Genomic DNA, 23,879 nt, shown 5'->3' with positions numbered 1-23,879 from the left:
TTTCAGAATACCCGAACAGACTGTGACATTAGGAGAAGAAATTCCTTTAGCTTCATTTCCCTTGGCTGTCCTGCCCATAAGCTCACCTGTGTTAGGAAGGGACTGAGCTCCTTAAGGCCCTCCCCTGCTCTCCGGGTGCAATGTGTCACCAATTAGCAAAGGCCTTAAATGTGAGAGCAGGAGGGAGGCTCTGCCTCTCACTGCCTGCAGGCTTCGTGATGGAGGTGCTCCTGCAAGAGCTCAGCTCAGCTTCCAAGCTCTTAACTGACTTTAAGGAGATGTATGAATATGAGGCCCGTTTAAAAACCTTCTCCAAGTGGCCCTTCCAGGAGAACTGCAAGTGCACTCCAGAGAATGTAAGTCTAAAGAAAGTGGTTGTTTTGCCTCTGCCTTAATTTATATATGCTGTGCCTGAATGTGAAGTCATTGTTAAGTATATTCAGGTTTAAGAGGAGCATGCTAAGCCTGAAGATGAAAAGTTAAATATTCAGATTTCCTCTGTTCCCTGCTCAGAAATATCGTAGTGGGATTGACTGGTTTTTCTGTGTTCAGTCCACTAGTCTGCCTACAGATTCTAATAGTTACTGTTCTTGTCCCTCCCCCCTCCTTTTTTTTTTTTTTTTTTTTTTTTTGTTCCTGTCATTTAAAATTTGATTTCTTGTATTATGTAATCTTTCTAATTGCAAATTTCTATTCATGACAAAGCAGCCTACTTTAAACAAGTGTGGGTCCAACAGGAAGGATAAAGTAGTGGAATGATCACTACTTCAAATTCAGAAATGGACATTATTTAAATTAAAAATCCACCTGACTTCCACTTCGGCACACACATGACACTGCCAGCCTGAATCTCAGATGAGTCACAACGCAAGAGTTACCTGAGAGGATGTTTAGTTACTGAAACAAACTTAGTTTTTGGTGTCCTGACTGGGCATGATTCTAAAGGGGCAGGAAACAGGAGCAGTGTGTGGGATAAGGCTCTAAACTTCTGACCTGTCCCCTGCAGATGGCAAAGGCTGGCTTCATCCACTGTCCAAGTGCAAATGAACCAGATGTGGCAAAATGTTTCTTCTGCTTGTTAGAACTGACGGGCTGGGAACCAAATGATGACCCATGGTAAGCACAGATGTAACAATGCTCTTGAAGTATCCCTCCAGATTTCTTTAGTAATCTTTCAATGAGTTAATGTCCCTGTCAGTTTCCACCATAACAGTTCACAAAACTGGAAGCTGATCTTGCCCGATAACCGTAAAATTGTTCAACCAGGTTTATCTGGGATGCACTAAAATCTATTTCATCTTTTCTGTATGATACCATTTATGCTGATAGACAGAACAAGTACTGAAGAGACCTGCCTGTACAGATCTCTTCATCTCCCAAAATGAAACTTCCATGGGTTTAACATCTGTTCTTATTCTGGGATTATATTGCAGGGAGGAACACACCAAACGCTACACCTGTGACTTTTTATCCCTTCCCAAGCACTTTGATGAGCTGACAATGGAGGAGTACTACATGCTGGAGATGACACGGCTGAGGACCTTCATTGTAAGTGTTAACCACGTCATCTGAAGTTCAAAGCTAGAATGTAAACAAGAATTCCTCTCCCAAGCATCAACCAGGAATGATTGTCTAAGGCTAGAACATGGCTTATTCTGAAGTAATGATTTATGTGCATTATTGGCCAAGAAATCTGCACCTAAGCACTCCTCAGTGTAGTTTGTCTGGTGTTGGAATGCAAATGTGTTTCCTTTTGAAGTGTTTTTCCAACAACTCATTTAAAAAAAAAAAAAAAGGGTGCAATAATCAAAGCAGAAAACTCAACAATGAGTAGCTCTATCATTTTCCAGAGGAATGAACAACGTATGTGAAAAGACAAAATTTGACCAGATCACTGCTTTACTTGTCCAGTTTTACATATAAATCTGCCTAGTTAAATTTTAAAGCCCATTTCAAATACTTTACTCCTCCCTGCTTCTGGGGTTTCATGCCATAGTGTTGGCATGTGCAAAAGCACACAGCTGAGCTGCTCAGTTGATCAAGATCAGCTGATATGTGAGCCCTAATGCTGTGGATAAGGAAGAATCAAGTGAACCAAGTTCCCTGAAGAGGCACAGTAAAAGGCTGTGCATATTATTTGTTGGTGGGTTTGCACAAATAAGATCTTTTCCCTGCTGCTAAGGTTCTGTATTAAATATATACCTGGTGGCTGCCAAGGTTAAGCATTTAAGGCCACTGTGCAACAGATTAAAGTACAAAAACGTAGGATCATGTGGCACAGTGGTATCTTAGGAGGTGGACCAAGAGTCAGAGGGTGGTGTTACCTAACTTGAACTGTGAATGTTTTAGAGCAATGTTTCAGGGTACAAAAGGGGTCTTGGCCATAATATGACTTCATTTCTAAGTACAGTACATAAAAGCTTCATGTGGGGACACTTAGCCCCAAGGAGCACCAATAGCTGGGAGGGCTTTGCACATGGCTGACCAGGGTACGATTGCTATCGTGAAGCATTGATACCCAAATGCAGCCTGAGGAGGGGGGATCGGGGTTTGGCTGAACGATGCAGTTAAACTGCTCCGTTGAAAGGCTCAATCTCTTGCTTTGATTCAAGTGCAAGGTTGGGAGGAGCACAATAAACTCTTTTCAAGAAGAAGTCGCAGCAACGAGGCAGAGGCTTGTGGATTACTTTGGCTCCAGACCCCAGCTCCTGGCACCGCTGCCTCTCGGGGATGAGGCAGCAGCCCAGGAGCCAGGAGGCTCAGCTGCTGGGCAGAAGGAGCCCAGGACAAGTGAACTGTGAACTCTGACTCTAAAAGTGTCTCCTAATTTGGTGCAAACATCCCTCTCTTAATCTGTGTGCTAATCTAAGTGTGTGTGAGGAGGTGTGTGTGCAGAATTGCTCTCAGCCTCTCTGGATCCGAGGAAGTGAGTACAGGCAGGTGGGGCCTCTTTCATGATGTGCTTTCTTGGTGTGGCTGGGTGGGGAAATGAGAATAGTCCCACTACCCTGCCAGTGTATGAAAAATGTCTAAGGAAATACTCTTATTCTGTTTTTTTAGCAAACTGACTTTTTTTTTTTTAATAAAGATTAATAACTACTTCCTGTGATCTGTTAAAACCTTGTACCTAGGCCAACTCAAATCAGAACAGTTCTGCTTTAAAACACGTTCCAGCAAACTAAATGGATCTGTGTGTGTGCAGCAACTGCTTTAAGCACCTGCATTAACTGCACTCCTGCTGTTGTCTTTCTAGATCAGACAAAATTGACACAGATAATGACATCCAGCAAAACCAGCAGGTGTACTGAATAAGGGTAGACACAAGGTGTGTGAGACAGTCTCAAGGAAGAGCGCTAGGGATTTTGGTGTGCAACTGAACCAACAAAAGCTAAAGCCCTACTATTCTGTTTTTACAAGTTCTTCATTACAATTTCAAACTCACCAGAGTTCTCTTAAAATCTTATTAATTCCCATTTTTGTTTATGAGACACTACTGTTGTAGAATAAAAATGCATGCTTGCAAATATTTCTGATTTTTAAGATGCAGACAAACCTTTCTCAGTAAGGTGAGAGTTTTGTACAATACCCTGACTTGTCTTTCCACTCTGCAGGAAAATCCTCATGCTCGGGATTCTAAAAATATGTATTTCAATATTCTTAAAAACATTTATGAATTCCCTATCTTGAGAATAAATGATCCCTTAACTTGGCACATCAATCCATGAAGTATTTTTTTCTTAAGTTACAGGAATGAGGTTGACATGCTTAAAGCTTTCTTAAAACTTTAAACATATGTAACTCTAAGAAGCATCTTGTATAGCACAGGATTACCATCTTTGAAAGATTTAGAGTAATTTTAAAGTTCAACTTCTTCTCTAGATAGTGAAAAAAGTATGTGGGGGGAAAACAAGCATGGATTTTAGCTCCCTCTTTGTAGAACTCTGTTCTAGGGCCAGTCTCTCACATTACACTGAAACCATGTCATCAATAACAATCACACTACAGCATTACTAGGTAACTGAGTTAGGCTGCAGCTGAATGCAGAAAGTGATGGCAGAAAAACAAGAATGACAAAATTAAACTCAAGAAAAGCAGCAGGGAGCTTGGCTTCTAAATGGCCTATGACCAGCCCAGCTGTTACTGTGTTATTGCAGCTTCCAGAGTGGGGCAGCAGTTGGTGTCTGGGATGTTAACTTTGTCTTAGCCTGACAACATAGTATTTGTGAATATTCACATGAAAGTGGGACTATTAGAGCTACAGCGGTGATAAAAAGTGCTTCCACCTGACAAGTGAAAGGTACAGCCCCTCTCTGCATCAGGACAGTGACAGGTAATGCCATTCCTTTAGATCTGCCATGCAAATTTGCCCTCAGCTTTGGTGTTAGTGTTTGGGAGTCTTTAGCAGCTAACAGATGATAGTGAGTCTATAGATCTCCTTTTATCTTTACTTTTATCTTTCTCTTTACTCCAATTTGGCTGTGTGAATGCACACATAGCTGTCCCACACCTCTTGGGTCTTTACTGCTGAAAGTCAGCACCTTTCACTTATTTTAACTATAGACTAAAAAGGCTATAATCCCAGTATCCATAATGAAGTAATCCCCTCTCAGTCTCTTTTTCCAATGTCATCATTTCTCTGTTCATTTTCCAAGTGCCCATTTCCTAAAGAACTAAAGTCCTCAACTTGCTGTATCTTTTTTTATATATATATATATATATATATATATGGTGGTTTTTTGTTTTTTTTTTAATGCCCAAATGCCCAAAGAAGGCCTTATTTTCATTATTTGACCATTTTCTGCAATCTGGTCAAGTGAAGAGTCAAGAATTGGTTCGTTCCTTTAATGTCTCTCATTTTACTCTTTTATGAGCATTTCTAACCAAAATCCATTCTTTCTCTGCATACTTTAGGCTATTTCTTTAATTAGAAAGTGTTGTGACAGGTAGAAGAATTTTAAAAGAAAAGCCTCATAAAATCAGGCCTGCTGTATTAAATTGTTAGCCTGTCATCTCTTCTCAGTGTAGATAAGCAATTTGCCAGTTCCCATGTGAAAACAATCTTGGTGTGAGAGGTTCGTTAACATAACAACCAATTCTTGGGTTGAAAAATAACTGCATCTATGTAAACAGTAAGATGTGTTCCATGAGAACCCATAAAGGAAAAATGTAAACAACCTGAATCTTAGCATGTACACACAGATCACCTGACAAAAACTGAAGTAGTGAGAAAACTACCAGCCAATAGGTGTTGCACAGGAGGTCTGTGAAAACTGTAAAGTAAGTTTTGTGAATAAAGAATTGGCTTTTCCTGTGTGAAGAAAATGGAGTCTTGGCTAACTTATTACAAAAGTGTTACCTGAACATGAAAGTGGTTATGGTCAGATATGAGTAAGACAGAGTAAGAGTGAGAGTAAGAAAGGTAATTCTTTTGTCTGATACCGTGAACACCTCAGCCAAAACAAGGTGAAGTCCATTCAGGTGGTTTGAAGTGCAGTGTGAGAATTTGCACAAACTACTTCAAATTCTTTTTTCAAGGTAGAAACAAAGACGTGGAAAAGCTCTAGCTTGTCCCCAGGCACCTAGGTCACCAAGCCCTTGGCAGAGAGCTACTCAGAGGATCATTCCTGTGTTTCAGGCATGGTGATCATTCTGAGATCTAATTGTGATCTGTTATCATTAAAAAGTGGACAGCTTCTTAGATCAAGAAGATCAAGAATGAGAGCAAGCTATGTTGCTTGATGTGTGTCTCCTTTTCAGTCTTGTGTTTCAATCTATTTTTGTTTTCTTCCATTCAGCTAACGAGAAATAGATAATTTTTAATGTGACTACTGTATTCATTACTGGGTTATTATTAGCATTAAGTCCTTTCAAAGTTATGGTTCCTTATCAGTGAAATGGATGTACATTCAATTTATGCACAAAATACTGACATAAAGATGACTTTAGGACAACATGTAAACTTTTTGCAAGTCACAAAAGTAGCAGGGTTTGCATGAGAAAAGAATGGTTAAAAAAATGTCAGCACAGAGCCTGTTGTAAAAAGAGTCTGACCAGTGAAGGGAGCCCAAGCCAAACAGGGCTATGTGAATTATTAATTCACAGAATTTTCTGTGGGGCTGCCTACCTCTGCCTTCACTGGGTAAAACCATCAAAAGGGGCTTACCCCAAACAGTCTTTGGGGATGACTGGTGTAATCCACACTGGCAGCTGGGATTCAGGTTCTGTATCTTCATATTTCTGCTGATAGAAAGGTTCAGAATCAAAGCGAGGTAATTTTATTTATTGCATACTCTAATTTAGGCACACAGGGATACAGGGGATCTTTTGAGATGTAAAATAGTAAGATTTAAAGTCAGAGAGTTTGATTTCTAGAACACAGACTGCCTTGGTGGTAAAGGTTACCTCAAAGGTACATTCAAATATGATCCCAAAATATTAAGCTCTTAATAAAATGACTACGGGCAATACCTGTAACAGTTCTGCTAATAAATAATAAAGCCTGATGTTGCTTTCCCACATCAGGTGACTATTTCATTAAGGCCTGTAAATAGTTTTATAAAAAAAGGTGACTAAATAGCATCAGGAGGTCCAGACTGGAAAGGGTGATAAAAGTAATGAATTAAATAAATTCTTGGCTGGATGAAAGAATGGCAGAATTGCAAGGTGAAGGAAGTGTTAGACGTGAGAGATGTCAACACTTGCAAGGTGATACCAGTCACCCAGCAGTGTAAAAAAAATGTTGGCAGGGGAGGAGGAACAAACAAATGCCAGGAATTCTTCCCAGGTTTTAGCCAAGGAATAATTTTAAAATTAAAACAGCATTGCACATTTATTTTCAAAATTCTCAACAGATGTTCCAGCATGATAATGTGGATTTCCCAGCTTAGTTGTACTATAAAAGCAGAATTCAGGAAGAGACTCAGTAGTGGAGTCTCCAAGGCAAATGCAGATACTCCTGACTGATTAAATGTCTGTTTGATAAAAGTGGCTCTAGGACAGGACCAAGTTCTTCTCCAGTATTTTCTAGTAGCACTCCAGCATAACATCAGAATTAGTAGGATTTTGTTGGCAGTTATATTGCTGATTGCCTGTTCTTTGTAAAATGTGTGGATAATGTGTGTTTACAATGTGCAAACACTAAAAATATTGAGCAGTGGGTAAAGATAAGGAGTATATTCAGCTGATTGAAAAATGAGTCAAAGAAATGTACTTGTAATTTTTTATCTACTCTAAATTTGCAAAAAAGCAACTAAAATGCTATCATTATTACTGCTGCCAATGCCTGAGACCAGTAGTTTAAGGCCACAATTTTTAAAAAGGGAAATAAAAAACTAAATGCCACAGAAATAATTCTGAGTCTTAACTAAATTCAATTTTCAACATAAGCACAAGATTGTCAAAATCAAGAAAGAAATAATGGTAAATAAACAATCCATCACTTCACTTGGAAGTCCAGTTAACCTTGGAAAAATAGCTGGAGTTGTACCTAAGTATTTCATTAATTTATTTCTCACTGGAGGAAACAAGACTACTTGCCATGAAGATGCTACAGTGTACATAAGAATTTGTAATGATTTTGGCCTAGAAATCTGGTATTTATACTCTTGAAAAGACAAATGAAAATATGCATTACTTTTCAGAAAGTGTTAATCTAATATGCAAAAAAGGCAATTCTCAAAAAGCAATTAAATATATAAATTAAATAGAGTATTTTATTGTGCTAAGATGTATCTTAGTATAGTATTAAGTATAACTTGGTGTGAGAGCTTCAATTACTATAGTACTCACTTAATTCAAAACAAAGGGGAAAATACAAATGTATTTTCCTTAACCATGAGAACATTGGATACTCACTACTTTCATTTTTTAGCTAATTGTGCCCCCTCCAGGTCCTTCTGTAATTTACAATTCCATGAGTCATGAACCTTCCAGCATTGCCAAACCAAATGCACATCTCCAGTGTTGGAATAAACTGAGGGTCGCTGAGTTTGATTATATGCAAGCTATTGGCTTTTTCCATGTTCTTTATTCATTTGTTTGTTTGATAGCTCCCTAAGGAGCCATCATCAGAGCCCATCTTCTTGCATTACCGAAGGGAAAAATACAAACTTCCAAAACTGAAATACAAGCTCTTCAAATGTTTATCTCAAAGTGCTTCTTAAGGCAATTTATTCCCTTTTGTCATTACAGCAAAAGCACATCTGTATGAAATCATAGCAGGCACATACTCAGCCCAATCCTTGATGAATTTAAGAGGAGATAGATGAGTGTTAAGGTTGTTTACAAAAACCAATTTTCCTCTTTAAAAGAATGTATCTAGAATAAGAGTTCTTACTTACTAGAAAGCTTAATCACATTTCATTTTATATTTAAGTCAAAATAATAATATACCTATGAAATTCTGAACAGTTTTAATACAGTTAAATGCATAAGCGAGTATATTTAAGTGAAAATGAAGGGAATTTTACACTAATGAAAATGGATATGGTGGAAGAAACCCCAAATTTTGGAGAGGAAGCTTTGGTGGAGAAATGTAGCAGGAATGGCAGTAACCTTCTCTGTTCTGGATCAGAAACTGCACTGGGGAGTGACCAATCACCAGCTGAAGGAGGATTCCTTTCTTCCCCATTTGAGAATGGTTTAGGAAAACATCTGAAAGGGACCCACCATGGAAGAAAACTTCCACAGCTAAAATGCATGGAGAGATTCAGGAAATACATTTGTAACCCACCAGCACAGCACGATCCCACAATCACATGGGAACTTTGTAAAGTTACAAGGATTTGGAGTAATTTGATCAACACAGATAAGGGAAAATTCATCGGTCTAGAGAAGCAGTAGGGATTGGAAAGCTGAAGATCTGTCAGATGAGGCAGTAGCATCAGCAGGGGTAGAAACAGAAGCTCACAGCATGTAACAGCGTTCAGCAGTGGGTCAAAAATGTACTGGAAGAATTGCTGAGCTCCCGAATTCCTGCGTGGCTCAGTCACTTCTGAGGGCCCAAAGAGAGACCCAGGGGAGATGGAGCCAGGTTACATTTTCAACATAAACTGAGGCCAGCAAATGCAGACTAAACTGAACACAGGAAACCTGCCTGTTAAGCACAGTCTAGACCAGACCACATTTATGTAATTTGCTCGTAATAATTTTGCTCGTTCTTATTTTAAAATGGGAATTTAGCATTTGGGTAAAACTCAGCTAAAACTTGCATTATTTCTTTCCCTACTTCAGAGTTTCAGTCACGTATTATTTTCAACATATCCCACTTCAGACTTGCTATTTGAATAATTAAAGCATAGTTCTCTAATACCAGCCAAACACACACAGCTTTCATCATCCATAAAATCATTCTTCATTGATGGGAATACATAAGGAGGCACTGTATTTGTTTGCAAATTATCATTGAACTGCTCGCTAATTCTGCTTTTTAAAAAAATTTGTTGTCACAAAAAGCTTGAGTTGCATTTTATATGGTTCCTGTGGTCTTAATATCCAGTCATAAACTCATAACTGTAGGCATAATATGTACCATCAATTTGAGGTAGATTCTGTCTCACCTTTCAAAATTAAAAGCTATCATTATTTAGTTTTAAAACGCTAATTATCTTTCCATTAGTTCAAAAAGAATTTTGATCAAAGCTGTGTAAAAGTGAAATGGAGGATGAACTGTACAAGTGTTGAATTCATTAACATTTGTCGACTGTTTAGCCTGAGTGATTGAATTATTAATACAGTAATTACTTGGGAAGAAAAATACATATACAATCAGAATCCCAGCATACATCATCTAATTTCAACAAGTAGTTTTGCTCCCAGAAGTACAATCAATGCTCATACCTGTAGTATTTCTAGTGCCAAAGTGCATTGAAGGAATAATAAGGGATAAATTCTATCTTCAAATGACACTGATGTTCTCGTCTCTTAATTTTTAGCAATTTTCATTAACCTGGACTGATTTTCAAAATAAGTAGACATCAAGTTCTTCAGCTGAATTCAGTGGCAGGTATTAGTGTTCAAAAGCATTCAAGCAGGGTAATCTTGACACCCAAAAGCTCTTACAGATAAAAATTATCTGCCATGTCAACATTTTTCTGTATTCTGAATTTCTGTTTATTTTTCTAAGAGTTATAGGCACAAATCACGAATCACAGAATGGCCTGGATTGGAAAGGACCTTAAAGATCATCCAGTTCCAGACCACTGCCACGGGCCCCAGGTTGCTCAGGGCCTCATCCAACCTGGCCTTGGCTGCTTCCATGGATGGAGCAGTAACTCAGTATCTGCAGTGATTGAGCATCTGCTGTTCTGGAACTACTGTTGCTTTAGAGAAGAAAATTAACCAAAGGAATCCATGTTTTACACAGTAGAAAGTGTCCTACAGCAGAATAAAAAAGAATATTCCACAGGAGTCTTATAAACAAAACCCAAAAGCCTACAACAACACAGTTTCAGTTCCACTTATAATTTCTACTAAAATGCCATTAAAATATATTTATATCAGAAGAAAAATTTATGACATTTAGATTACTAAACAGAGGGACAAAATCACTGTACATACCACTTGCCTCTAGCTGGATGTAAAGGCTGCTAGGTAAGACACAACTCCTGATGGATGGAACAAGGGTATTCCAGTCAAGTTGATGTCCTGCATTCCCAGCTCCAAAGCACTCTCATGACTGTGAGTTTTCTCACCCTCAAGGCCACCACTAAATTGTTCTGCTTATTGCAGTCTTTTGCTGCGTAAGTCAACATCAGAATAGAAAAAATTGCTGATTATATTACAAGATCGTATTAGAGACATTTTACAAACATTTAAAACATTCACAGATTATTTTCCTATGCAGATTTTTTTTCTTAAGTAATTTCAACAAATAGAAAGAAAACACTTTATTATTTATTGGAAATTTTTAAAGAACAAAAACTACTGTCAGGACCAGCACACCAAAGTCTATTCAGTTACATTTTCATCCAAGTAAAGGAAGAAGATCAGTATAAAACTTGCAATTTGAAATAGCTCTGTGTGAGATACAGGAAATATTAACAGGGAAGGAAATTATCTACAAGAGCAACGAAAGCCCCTTAAAGAGCTCACTGTCTCATAAAAGTAGGTACGTTCTTTTCTGCAAAAAAAGCTCCTTACCAATCCATAATTAGCATTTATGTTGTCAGTTTTAACTAAGCCATCTTTCCAGCATGTTTATAATCCATCGAAAAATAGGCTTTAACAGGAATTCAAGCCATCTCTTCTAGAATGCTTCACTCTCTAGTACAGACACATTTCAGATAGGATAGGAGGGAGATGATGCCACTCTTGCTGCAATTACCATCCTCTCTCTCCTGGTAACCGTAGCAGCTGGTGTACACCACAGGAACAAACTCTTGAGTAGTTTAGCCCTCCCTTGTACTTCCAAACCCTACCAGAGTGCACAAGAAACACACAAAGAGCTGACTTTAACTACAGACAACACTTAAGAGTCCATTGCAAATTCCTTTTCTGTTTTTCTAAAAGAAGCTCAAGATGACCCACCATAACTCTTAGAAAAATCACCTTCTAAATGTTGCCTAGTTTTTGCCCATATAATCAGCGACAGGATTTACCAAAAGCAGTCTCAAAACTACATTAGCACAGAAGGCAGAAATAAACTTTAAAACTTTTCATGTATTGACCAGCAAGTTAAGAGATGAACCTGAATTCTTTGTAAAATCATTGAAAATTTATCTCCTCACAAGAAAGCAGATGTGAGTGAGGATGTAGGAGAGGGCATCAGCTGGTAAATTAATAAGATCTACATTTTCTATTACTTTAAAGCATTTATTTCTGATCCTTAACGTACTTCTAACTTTAAGCCCATTCCACCACAGTAGATAGATTGTTAGCTGAAAGTACAGCTTGCTCCACATATTGGCAGTTAAAAGGGAAATACCATGTGATAAAGAAACAAATTTCAAATAACATCTCTGGCTATCAGCAGAACAATAGTTCATCTTTTGCATCACGCACTTGATTTTCCAGGTCAGCTTTCTCTTGTTTCTTGGATTCCAGTGTCTGCTGGAGTACAGCAAATTTATCTTGAACCCCCCTCAGGTTTGTTTGTTTCTTTCTTAAACCATCTATAAAAACTTTTAACTTCCCTTGAGCTTGATTCAGTTTTAGCTTTTTGGGTGCAGTGTTTGTGTGACTGTAAATAAAGACAAAAAATAAATTAAACCTCTGAAAGATACACCCTTCACTCCAGGGTCTTTTTTTATTTTTTTAAAAATAAAGAACATGAATATGAAGGGAAACCTCAGCAGCTCTGTATCTCATGCAACATTCTGTTTTATAACTTATCTGAAGACAACTGGATTTTACTTAATCATTTTTTTTTTTTGTGCTGTTACTAATTTATACAGTTTCTATTTTTTTTTTACTGGAATAACACATAGTGACTGAAAGCAAAGAAGGTTTATACTTCCAAACTGTGTCCCATTTGATCACATTTTAGAATCCATTATAGATTTGTGCCAGTAGAAGCACACAAACAATAATATGTATTAAGTAACACTAAACACACATATCCAGCCAACCATGTACACAAAATAAAAGAAAATATTAACAGCTTTTCACAACCAAGGATCTGTTTTCCAGTTTTGAGGACTTCACTCTTTTATACAGATATTTTTCTGAGGAGAATATTGGCTGTGACATGTACTGAAGATATGTTCATCACTCCAAAAACAAGCATGAAAATAAGCTAAAAATACCCTTAGGACCAGCAGAAGCAGAATTTGACGAGTATTAGCCTCGATTAATGATTCCTCTCTCACACCGGTGTAAGTTGCAGCTCTCCTTTAATGTCCACCTTTTAAAATCATTTTCTAACAGTAGGTGTTACAATATTAGTAGCTGTTCCCAAACTGAGAGGTGCCCCAAGCACGCAGTTTCCAATCTTTTACCTTCTCAGATAAAGGCATGCCAAATAAGAAGCCTGCCATGATTCATCTTTCAAGGGCCACATTGACCTTAGTGCCCAGAGCAGATTTCCTGCTCAGCTGTCGGCTCCAGATGTTCCAAATTAGAAACAGCATCAAACACAAGTACACTTCTTCCATGTATCAAAGGCAATGCGTACCAAGAAATATCCTGTGGGCTTGATGTGACTACCAGAAACCTCCAAGGACGTTCCAAGAATGCCCCAATTTTGTGCAACACTCTAAGAGGATGTTACCTTTGTGGCTATCTGAAGAGAACGCTGCTTCCATGCTTGCTTAGAAAAATTCACAGCTGAAAATCTGGCACTACACCTTATCAGGGATCTTACATGAATTGATCTGTGTTATTGGGTTTTTGCATAAGTATCCCACCAGTAATTTCACCTCTCTTTTGGTGTTGAATTACACTGACAGACTGATCCCTTTAGTGAAACTTAACTATTTTTTAACACTTACTTACATACCATAAAACTCCATGGTTATGACCCATTTAAACAAACAAACAAACAAACAAAAAGTGTGCATTATAAGTCAATTAAAATCTTTAACTGCAATTCTCATCCCTATAGCATTCTACGTCCTGCAGCATCACAAAACCAAAATACAGTCTTTGAGTGAACAGATTCTGTCTGTAACCTTCCCTACAGATACAGCAAATGCACTGAGACTCAGCAGAGATGAAGGAAGTAATTTTAATTAAAAACTGTTTACGTCTGGCTACTGGCCACTCTAGTTAGCATTCCATAAAATGATTGTTCCAGGTATTCTCTTATCAGCAGAAATTCTCACTGTAGTGTAACCATTCCCTGTGGGAGCGAGCAAGCAGAAATTGAAAAACTGTGAACAGAAGTTACCTTTTAATAGGATTGAGAGATACCACTCACCTCCCAGTAGCACCTAAGCTGACTTAACCATTCAAAGTCACTCTCATCTTTGCCTTTTTTGCTTACTAGAGATGCCAGAACATCCTCAGCATGAGCATCAAGCTCAACAAGTGCTCCTAGAGTCACTTGATTCTGCTTAGACAGCTTTCCTCACACACAAAGGTGACAATGTCCTCAGTCTGTCTATTATCTTGGCCCAGAAAATCCTCTGGTGCCTGCAAAAATTTTTAAAAGCTAAGAAATCCAAGGTCTGGTCTTAGATGTGATTATGTTTTCTTGTATTTATTTTTTTTTTTACTATATTACATTTATGTGTTAAATAGTTCCTTCTCACTATATTACCAGTACAATGTCCTTCATTCACCAGTAGCTCAACAGGGGTTTGAGATGGTTTTTTTTCCTTTACAAACCCAAATATAAAACATCAATGGCACATATCCACAAAAAAAAACAGCATGCGTCACTTAATTCCTGCAAGAGGAAATATCTGTGTCCTTTTACTGTTTCCATTTTACTCTTTCCAACACTACCTCAGAATATATAATTAAGAAAAACATCTGAACAATTTACTTAAAAGACCATTTAAAATTAATTTTAAAAAAGTTTATCCTCAGCAATAATTCTTGTGTACTAGCCCCTGCAAGATGCTTCCCACTGTATTTACTGAAGATCAGTTTAAAGATGTAAAACTTTACTTACAATCTCTGTAACATAAGGATAAACAAGAATTCTCTCTTCAACAGCTAATCCACCTCCAATACATACAAACTTATTATTGATACCTTCCCAGCAATAGCAAACATTAAGGAAATTGAGTAGAGCAACCAGGTACAACCTTAAAACAATTGTTTTCTGTGGTTAAAAAAAAAACAAAAAACAAAGCCAACACCTTGAAGAGTTTTTTTCCTCACAAGATTTCTTGTGCTGCTCTTTGCACTGTAGGGATGTTTCTCTGGGACTGAACTAGCGTTTTGGTTTTTGTTTTTGTTCTTGGTTTTGCTGACTCTGCACTGCATTCACTGCACGCTGTCAAGTCTGACCCAAACCCCGTTCTTCTCCTTATAGCAAAGGTTACACTACTTAACAAGATCCCTATTAAATACTTCCATGCCAAGTAAGGTCTTTGGTCTTTGAAAAAACCTCAAGTTCCTCATTAGATTTAAAAAAGAATCTGGGAAAAACCAGATGCTTTTTCTCTAAGTATTCATTAAGCCCCTTGAGAATTATTTCCAGAAATTCATTGCACTTCCTCAGTTTTTCCAGCATCTTGTCTGTTGTCACTGCTGTCAGCCCATGTCTGTTCTGTTCTGGAAAATAAATTATTCCAGATAAAATACTACTGTCTTTTCAAGTGAATCACCACACAGCACTGCAGGAAGTCTTAATCAAAAATGAATCTCCGTATCACATTCTGCTTTATTCAAAACATTGTCAGGTTTTTACAATTTACTGACCTTGCTCATTGGAGCTCAGAGCCAGAGCTCACTGGAGAAGTAGTCAGGCAGCTCGTATGAAATTATTCAAAACATGAACTATTATTTCTGGAAATAATTTCCAAACAGGGTCAATTGATCAAAGAGCACAAATCTCACCACTCTGCTGGAGCAACAACAATTTACGCTGGCTATCCAACTGCCTTGTGCCAATTAAGCAACACGAACAATTCAAACATTTTGATGGATTTTTTAAAGTGTAGTTTTATGATAACAGCAAAGTCACACATTTTAACCAGCAATCAAGTATCAGAATTCAATGCAAAGAATAATCCTTCTTTCCATATAAAAGATATAAATACATACACAAGTATTAATATGGCAAAGTTGTACACAGGCAACACTGACACTTCAGTACTAACATGATCTAAAGGTATTCCCTGATCCTAAGACATTTCCTAACTAAATACATGGTTAAAGAATTTTGTTCTCAAAACAAAGTTCTACTTGTCTTAAGAAGACAAGAAATTGTATTTTTCTTTCTTTTCAGAACAGCGCTTGAATAACTCTTGTCAAGACACATTGTTGAATACTGTGTTTCCTGTATTTGTACACTGTACAGATGACAAAATATACATTAAGATATGGAGTGCTTTCCAAATTCTTTCTAGGGCTTTCCAAATTAATCTCTCAAATTAAATTAATGTAAATTATTAGAAAAGCTACTGCATAAGATGAAAGTTATCTCAGTTAATAGAAATGCAAAAAAAAAAAAGTATGAAAAAGATCTTTAAAGAAATACAGTTCTCCGAACGTCAGGTTCTGTCATTCAGTTTGCCTTATGACTCATTTATAGCCTAACCATCATCACAATTTTTAATCTTGCTCGCCAAGTATGGGGTTGGGGAGCAAAGTCACACTGAAATGTAAGAAATTATGCAGATTTACAATGAAGAAATCAAACCAAACAATTTTTTCTACTTAGTTCCAGTATGGGCTTGAATTTAAACCATGACTGAATTTATTGTAGTTCCTCTCCACGCCAGGACATTGTGAACTGATGCAAACCCCTCAGATTGCAATACAAAATGTTCTACCAGGGCAAAGTCCTGGCATGGAAACGGGGACTGATTAATACCAACCCTCTGCTCCCCTTCCCAAAGCCTGGGAACACAGGTTCTGCCAAGGCATCTCCTCTCCCACCCAAACCAGTGTGCATTCCCCAGAACCTGAGCGGTGCTGGGATGGCCGGAGGTGAGATGCAAACAGAGGTGACAGAAATGCCAGCTGACCCCGGGGTTCCTCGGCTGTGCAGGAGAGAGGCTGCACTGCTCCCCAGAACCTGAGTGTGCTGGGATGGCTGGAGGTGAGATGCAAACAGAGGTGACAGAAATGCCAGCTGACCCCGGGGTTCCTCGGCTGTGCAGGAGAGAGAGAGAGGCTGCACCGCTGTGGTGCAAAAGGTGGCTCAGAAACAAACTCCTCACAGGGAGCCAAGGCAGACTGGACCCACAACTCCTCACCTCCAGTCAGGAGAATTTGATAGTGAATTCCAAGTTCAGTTTCAGCCCAAAAGCTCTGAATGTTTGATGCACATTCACAATATGCATTCAGCTTTGGTTTAATCCCCTGCTCGTGTTACACAAATCCTTCCCATCCGGTGACAAACCCAGACCTGTGCGCTGATCTAAGCGATCGTGATGGGGTGCAGCTCCCCAGCTGCAATAATCACAGCCCTCCTTTGTGCAGGAAACACATTCACCTTGTGCCTCCTGCCTCTCACACCACACCACACCACAGCAAACTGCAGAAACTTCATCTACACACAGACAATCAAGTTGTCAGCATGCCAGCACAGTTCATAATTGGGTTTATAGAACAGTTTTTAATGCACAATTGTATAACTATACGTTGTCATGAGAAAAGTGGGTTTTGTTCCCTTTCTTAGGATATTTATCAACAGCAAATGGAATAATTGCAACTGGTAAAGCAAATCAAAGCAGTGCTGCCAGTTCTATAAATGGGATTCTTCCTGCTTGTATTTTCCTTTCATCGGAGAAAAAGCTAGGGAAAAAAATAATTTATGCTTCAACATAGTTTCCTATTTACAACTAAGGTATGAAATAAAAAAGGGAATGGCATCATTCCCAGTCATTCAAATCATCAGTGTAACTTATTCTGTCAGTGACACTGCCAGTGTCAATTACAGGGGGAAAAAGTATCAAGAAAAGCACATAAATCAAGTGTACAAAAGTAGTCTGAGTACCCTGTTAAAACCATCAGTAATCTGGTTTGTAAATACAACTTTTGATATATCACAGATTGCAGCCTGGGATTTTTTACATTGGCTGGATTTTTCTTGCGGGTTTTTTTCCTTCTGCTTTCTTCCCTGGGAAGATAGAGAGAAACTTCTGCACCCAAGACGTTCTTAAAATTTATGGGAAGTGGAAATTAAACCACTAAGTAATTTAAACCTCATCAACATACTTTGCTTAAATTAGATATTTATAATGAAAGAATAATGTATGATTATTCAAATTTGCAATGAAAAAATAAGCCAATAAAGCAATTTTATTACACGATGTCATATAAATGCAAAAAAAAAAAAAAAAAAAAAAAAAAAAAATCATCCTGAACAGACTCAAATTAGGTTTCTGCTAACACCCGTTCGTAGAGTCTGGAGAAGAGCATCCTTTCAGGCCCTGAAGCTCAGGCACTGCATTTGTGGAAGGACACTGCCACCTCCTGGAAACTGATGCCTGCTCGTTCAGCCAAAATCAACCTGACACTGCTGAACTTCTGCTCTGCCATTTACACTCTTGCACAAAAGATGATTTTTTTTTCCTGCCAATGACAGCACGTAGCACATTCCAAAAAAATACTTCGTAACTGAGTAGCACTGAATATCTGAATTACATGATTTTATCCAAATGGATCATTCAGCAAGCAATGTTCATAAATACCCAGCAAATGTCTCAATTTCTCGCCTTTTTTTGAATAGTTTAGTAAGCCCACTTACAAATACATTCAAAACGCAACATCCTACTAGGAACTATATCAGCAAACATCTTCAGAATGAAGGCAGGTTTTTTGAATCATTATTAGAATTACATAACAGGATTACCAGAATCACAAGTTAGCTGGTATTTCCCTGAGGATGAGACTCTGCAGAGCATGCATGAGAGGCGTTTGGGAGAGCTGCACTTGCTCAGTTTGGTGAAGTGGAAATTAAGGTAGACTTTAACTGCAGCCAGTAACAGGTACCAATCCTTGCTTGGGAGATTCAGCTTGGACAGCAGGAAACAATTATTCACTAGGAGCCCTGAAGCCCCTGGCGGTAATCTGCAAGAAATCTGTGTTCATGGAGATGTCTGAAATGTGGATACACAAAGCTGTATCACCTGACCTGACGGAGTGGTGCCAAAAGCTTCTGCTTTTTGAAAGGAGTCAGATTAACTGAACTCCAGAGGCCCATCCCAACCAATGCTTCTCTGATTCTGTCTGATCCAGTGTTTTTAAAGAACCTAAGTAAGCCAAAATGAAATAGAAAATGGATTACTGTTTTATCAGAAGCAAATATTTTGGTACATACTAGAAATTCACTCTGTACTCTTAAGACAACAGTATGTACCTTAAAAATTGATTTCATCAAGTCTTTTAGTCAAGTATTGAATTATTGCACTTTCCTTCACGCATCTGAGCCGTGATGTCAGAACTGAAAATTGACCCCAAATAAAGCCATGTAGCCTGGACCTTCAGCCTTTCATCCAGAATCTCCTGTATGAAAAACAGCTTTCCTCTGCATTCCCTACAGAGGGACATTAGCTCAGATGCATCCAGCAAAGCATTTTCAGTAGACTGCTGAGACCTTTTGGGTGATTTGCATATTCAGCAGCAAGTGCAACAGGTAGAAGCTTTAAGATTTCAGCAGATTTCACCTCATGGGATTTCCTGCAATAACTAATGCCACTTCATGTTCTGCAGCTGCATCATTTGTAAGGCTGGTGGCAGGAGTTCCTGAATGAGGTGAATCCGATAAACAAACAGCAGCAGTGAATAAATGCAGGGCGTGTTTTAGAATGCAACAGCATTTGTGGACTAATTCCCTCTAACAGAATATGGAATTTGGCTTCTGACAAACACCCACCACGGACCACTATTTGTGTTTGCTAGGATAGGTTGAGATCACAGAAGACAGACAGGAAAGCAACCTAAACTACTGAACCAAAACTAAGCAGCCTTGTCCTGCATACGGGACAGCAAAATGACACGTGGCCTTTATTAAAAGATTTCAAGTAGTAAATAGCCCAATACTTAAGTCATATTTTATTTCTGACTTCAAATTCCAAGTGTGGATGTGGAAGACATTTAGTTGACAGATTAAGGAGTTCAGTATTACTGCACCTACTATAGGTACACATTAATGTAATTCAACAGTTATCCAGTCTTTCCTTTGAAAGCAAAAAATTCAAGGTCCTTTAGTCTATCATTTGTTCTAAGAAGTCTCCATTTTTTTTTTTTTTTGGCATCATTTAAAAATTACTTACAACCACCATTTGACACTTCTTACTATCTCACCAGTATCAAACAGATGTGATGATAGTTCTCTCTATTCCCAATTCACTAACATAAGAAATTTGCAAAAAATATATAAAATTAAAATGCTATTTATAACCCTATAATAAATACCTATATTCTTCTTTCCCATACAGAAACAGGGAACATTTTTTACAGCTCTCATACTACTGGGCAGTAAAGCTGGAATTATTGCCAAAAGTGCATGCTGTTAAAAAAGATATTGTGTATTTGTACAACAAACTCATTTGTTGTACAAATATACAATTCATTCACCATCACTGGAACCATAGCAGGAATTTTCTCAACAGCACACCCATACATGGGCTGCACCAAGCCCTGTTAAATTAAATATGTGAAAAGTTATTTAACTTCTTCCTTTATTCACTGCCACAGGCTCTTAACAACAGACCATTGTACCCAACACGTACCATTTCCTCTAAACAAAGTCCCTCTCTCATCTCGTAGCTTCTGGTACCTCATCTCTGGTGACCTTGCTTCTACCAAGAGCTAGAGAAAAATGTAGCTTCCAAGAGGAAGGTCAGGAAGGTCAGTTAATTTGCTTACACCAAAATGAAGACATGGAATTTGGAATTCTCTTTGGCAGCAGTCCACAATTCTCCATGCTTCGTTAGGTTACTAAGAGAGCAAGCATTGTGTAATTGCCTGAATCTCAAAGACTGAAGCAACAGCCTTGTGTTATTGAAGTAACACCTTACATTATCACTGTCAATCATCAAAACACTGAAAACTGAAATTATGAAATTACCATGGCAAGCTTACTCTTTTTAAATAAAACCTGACCATTTTACATAAACAAGGAGGGAGCTCCTATACCATGGTATTGCAGCAGTTAGAGAAGGAATACTCACTGGAATGCCATGCAGGAATACGTCAGGAAATCTGAAAGGGCATTTCTGCAGGTCGGTGGAGGTTCTGAGGTATCCATATTTGCTAGATATTTATAGCCAAGCTTTCTAGGAAAGGCTTCTGAGTGTTCACAATATGGCTGTGTTTGGGGGATTTCAGAAGGAAGTATTTCATTGAGAAAAGAGACAAAACCAGATTAAAATCCATGCTTAGATAGAAGTACAGAATTTTGAACACAATGATTAATGTTATAATTTAATTATTGGCTTTGGAAAAAAATATATACATTTTTCACCATATCCCCGAAATTTGTCGTGTCTTCAATTTCTTTATCTCCTTTACATAAGCCCTAACATTTTTAATGGTTGAAGAGCTAAACAATTCAGTAGCTTCATATTTCAAGTAGAAAGTTTAGACAGTATTTTCTTAGTCGTCAGACATATTTTAGCTGGTAAAACAAAGGTGTTGATACAATACATCTGCTGTCTGAAGTACCAGAGTGTGTTGAAAATATTTATGAACATCTCAAATGCATTAGCATCCTCACATCATTAATTAAGAGTAAAAATCAGCTTGAAGGGATTAAATAGTGTGTGGCTGACAAGGGACAAAAACTTTATCCCTTTAAAACAAGATTAATTTGTTGCTTAAGGAGGGTAAACAAAAGCATTTGAAGTCTCTACGCTTTAGATTAAGCAGAAGAGATTTCTTGTTTGGTTACAATAGTTGGTTATGTTCTATTAGATAAAATTACCTTTTTCTCTTTTCATAATGTTTAATAAAAGATCCTCTCATAGTCTGAATGTTGACAATGTGGTCTGAATATCATCTACAGATGACAAAATATGGGTTCCTGTTTCTCTCTAGTCAAGAACTCCATTTAATCCCATTCGGAAGTCCTTTCCATTAAAGTTTTCTCAATAGAATGTTCTTTGCTGGCTGTTTCACTGACAGGCTCAAAACTCTCTAGGATTGGTTCAAAGTACAATTTAATGTATGGCAAAACATATAAATCTTCAGAAGAAGCCAGTGGTAAACCCACGACTTTGGACATACTTCCCAGTGTCCTTCTTGCAAACCAGGATTGTGAATCACCTGGATTAGGGGAACATGGCATCTCAATTCTTCCACTCTGAATTTAACTTGCCTTGTTACTGCTAATGCATGTGGAGGAATGTGGAAGGCTTTGACAAGTTTCTACAGCCCATGCCGGTAGTTTTCTCCATCACTTCCGTTTATCTGGGTTCACTTCCCTGTCCACTGTTTTCTGTTGTATTCCACAGTCACATCATTGAGATGACATATCAACACAGGATCGTGTAGGAACACATTACCACGCTCAGTAAACTTGCAGTTTAAATCTCAGAAGGGGTTCCATGCCAGTACAGTGTTACACACGACCCATGATGAAATGCAATTTGTTCATTCTCCAGCACAAAATTACAGCAGAATATGTATGCATCTTAAAGGCACCATATTCTCAGAGAGCAAACATTTAACTTTTTACTTGGAAAAAAATGCTGCAATTATGCCTGATACTAAACTTAACTGCAGCAGGAGTTCAAATCATTCAGACCCAAATTCAGCTGACCACTGAGGCACCCACCTTGTATTCCAAACATTTAATGCCAGGCACATGCATCAGAATTTTGCTGAACAGCAAGTGACTAAAGACAGTTACACTTCAAGGGCGAATGTAAGTGCTTTGCTGAACTAAAACATAAATACATCAAAGAAACAGCAGGGGGTTGATTACTGAAGTGATATTTGTGAAGTGAGGAGATGGGATTTTACAGTTCCCAAACTGCAAACTCCACATCTGCTAAATTTGAAATGAACATTCAACAAAGGCTGTAAAGGCAAAATGACTTCACACATCTTGCCAATGAGTGCTTTTTAAAGTTTTCTTGTGAGGAAGTAAATGCGTATCCAAGCTCTCTACACCTCAGGTTTCAGGTCTTTGATTAGTTTAGTGTATCGGGAATGGATATCGAGTCTTCCACAGCTAATTCAATTGCTTGAATTTAATTCAGGAAAACCAAGAGATATTCACTGTTTGACTACACTGCCTGCTCAGAAGCCTGCAGAACACACCATTTAATTCTCCTGGCATGTTGCCCACACTAGAGAAATTACTTGTTATCCACTGCTGACACTGGCTAGATGGGCATAGAAATAAACCCCAAGTCATCACATACAAACACAGTGCTGTCTTGGTTTGAAAAGACAGGTGTCTGCTATGGAGAGGCAGGCCTCTCTAGGAAATGAGGAATTTGAATCCTTCCCTCCGTGTTATTATAATTTGGAAGATTAAAAAAAACTTTTCAGTCGGAGCTATGGGGAAAAGGAATAACAGTCCTTTACTAGTAAATATAGCAGGACAGACAAACAACAACAGCAATTATAACAATAGTAGAACAGAACCAAGAACCCCGAGGACAAACGGTGGAAGCTCCGGCGCTGATGGCTGGAAGCCGGGCGCGGTGGACTGTCCTCCGCAGGCAGGGGGTGTCCTGGCAGGCAGAGGTGGCAGTGCCGGAGAAGCCGCAGCGGCGGGACCCGGTCTCACCCAAAATCCAGCAGGACAGCGAAGAAACTCCGAATTCCTGGATACTCCAACAGATGGTAGAATTCCCAGGACCAGACTCCTTCGTTAACCGTGGACTCCAGCAGCCAGCCGTGGCCCGATCAGTGCTCCCCCCGGAAGACTGAGATCTGTGAGACCACCACCCTCAGCTCTCCCCGGAGCTTTCTCCCTCCCCCAAAACTAAGTGATCAGCTTCTTTTGTCCAGGTTAAGCACCCTCTAACTATCAGTAGTCTCCTAGCAACTTGGGGGGGGGGAAATTCTACAGGAAACTTAACCCTCAACAAGTGCTTTCTGAAAAAACAGCTTTACGGTGTCCAGGTCTACATCTGTGACCTTCAAACTTTCTTGATCACACATCCCTAACAGCAAGAAATTTTTGAGCCCCCCAACACATGTATATTTATTTACAGGTTGTACACACAAGCTTCTGTACTAACATATTATATACACAATAAAACATACACAAAAGCTAGACATTAAAACCAGAATAAATTAAGATTAAATTAACAATGTTAGAATTATTTTTATTAACTTTATCTAAAACATTTTTTCTTTTA

General features: G+C 38.4%; 1 protein-coding gene across 1 annotated transcript; it reads left to right on the top strand.

Moving 5' to 3' along the window:
• Window positions 1-127: 127 nt before the first annotated feature.
• On the top strand, window positions 128-3,712 carry LOC120755093 (baculoviral IAP repeat-containing protein 5.1-like). The gene is made up of 4 exons (XM_040069669.2): window positions 128-356; window positions 1,007-1,116; window positions 1,434-1,548; window positions 2,613-3,712. Exons 1-4 carry the CDS (start codon window positions 141-143, stop codon window positions 2,799-2,801), a joined length of 630 nt encoding a protein of 209 aa, XP_039925603.1. The 5' UTR covers window positions 128-140; the 3' UTR covers window positions 2,802-3,712.
• Window positions 3,713-23,879: the final 20,167 nt, after the last annotated feature.

The sequence above is a fragment of the Hirundo rustica genome, chromosome 7 (assembly GCF_015227805.2).
Source record: "Hirundo rustica isolate bHirRus1 chromosome 7, bHirRus1.pri.v3, whole genome shotgun sequence".
NCBI classification, from domain to species: Eukaryota; Metazoa; Chordata; class Aves; order Passeriformes; family Hirundinidae; genus Hirundo; species Hirundo rustica.
The sequence above is the reverse complement of the archived record's forward strand: the minus strand, read 5'-3'. Positions and strand labels throughout refer to the sequence as shown.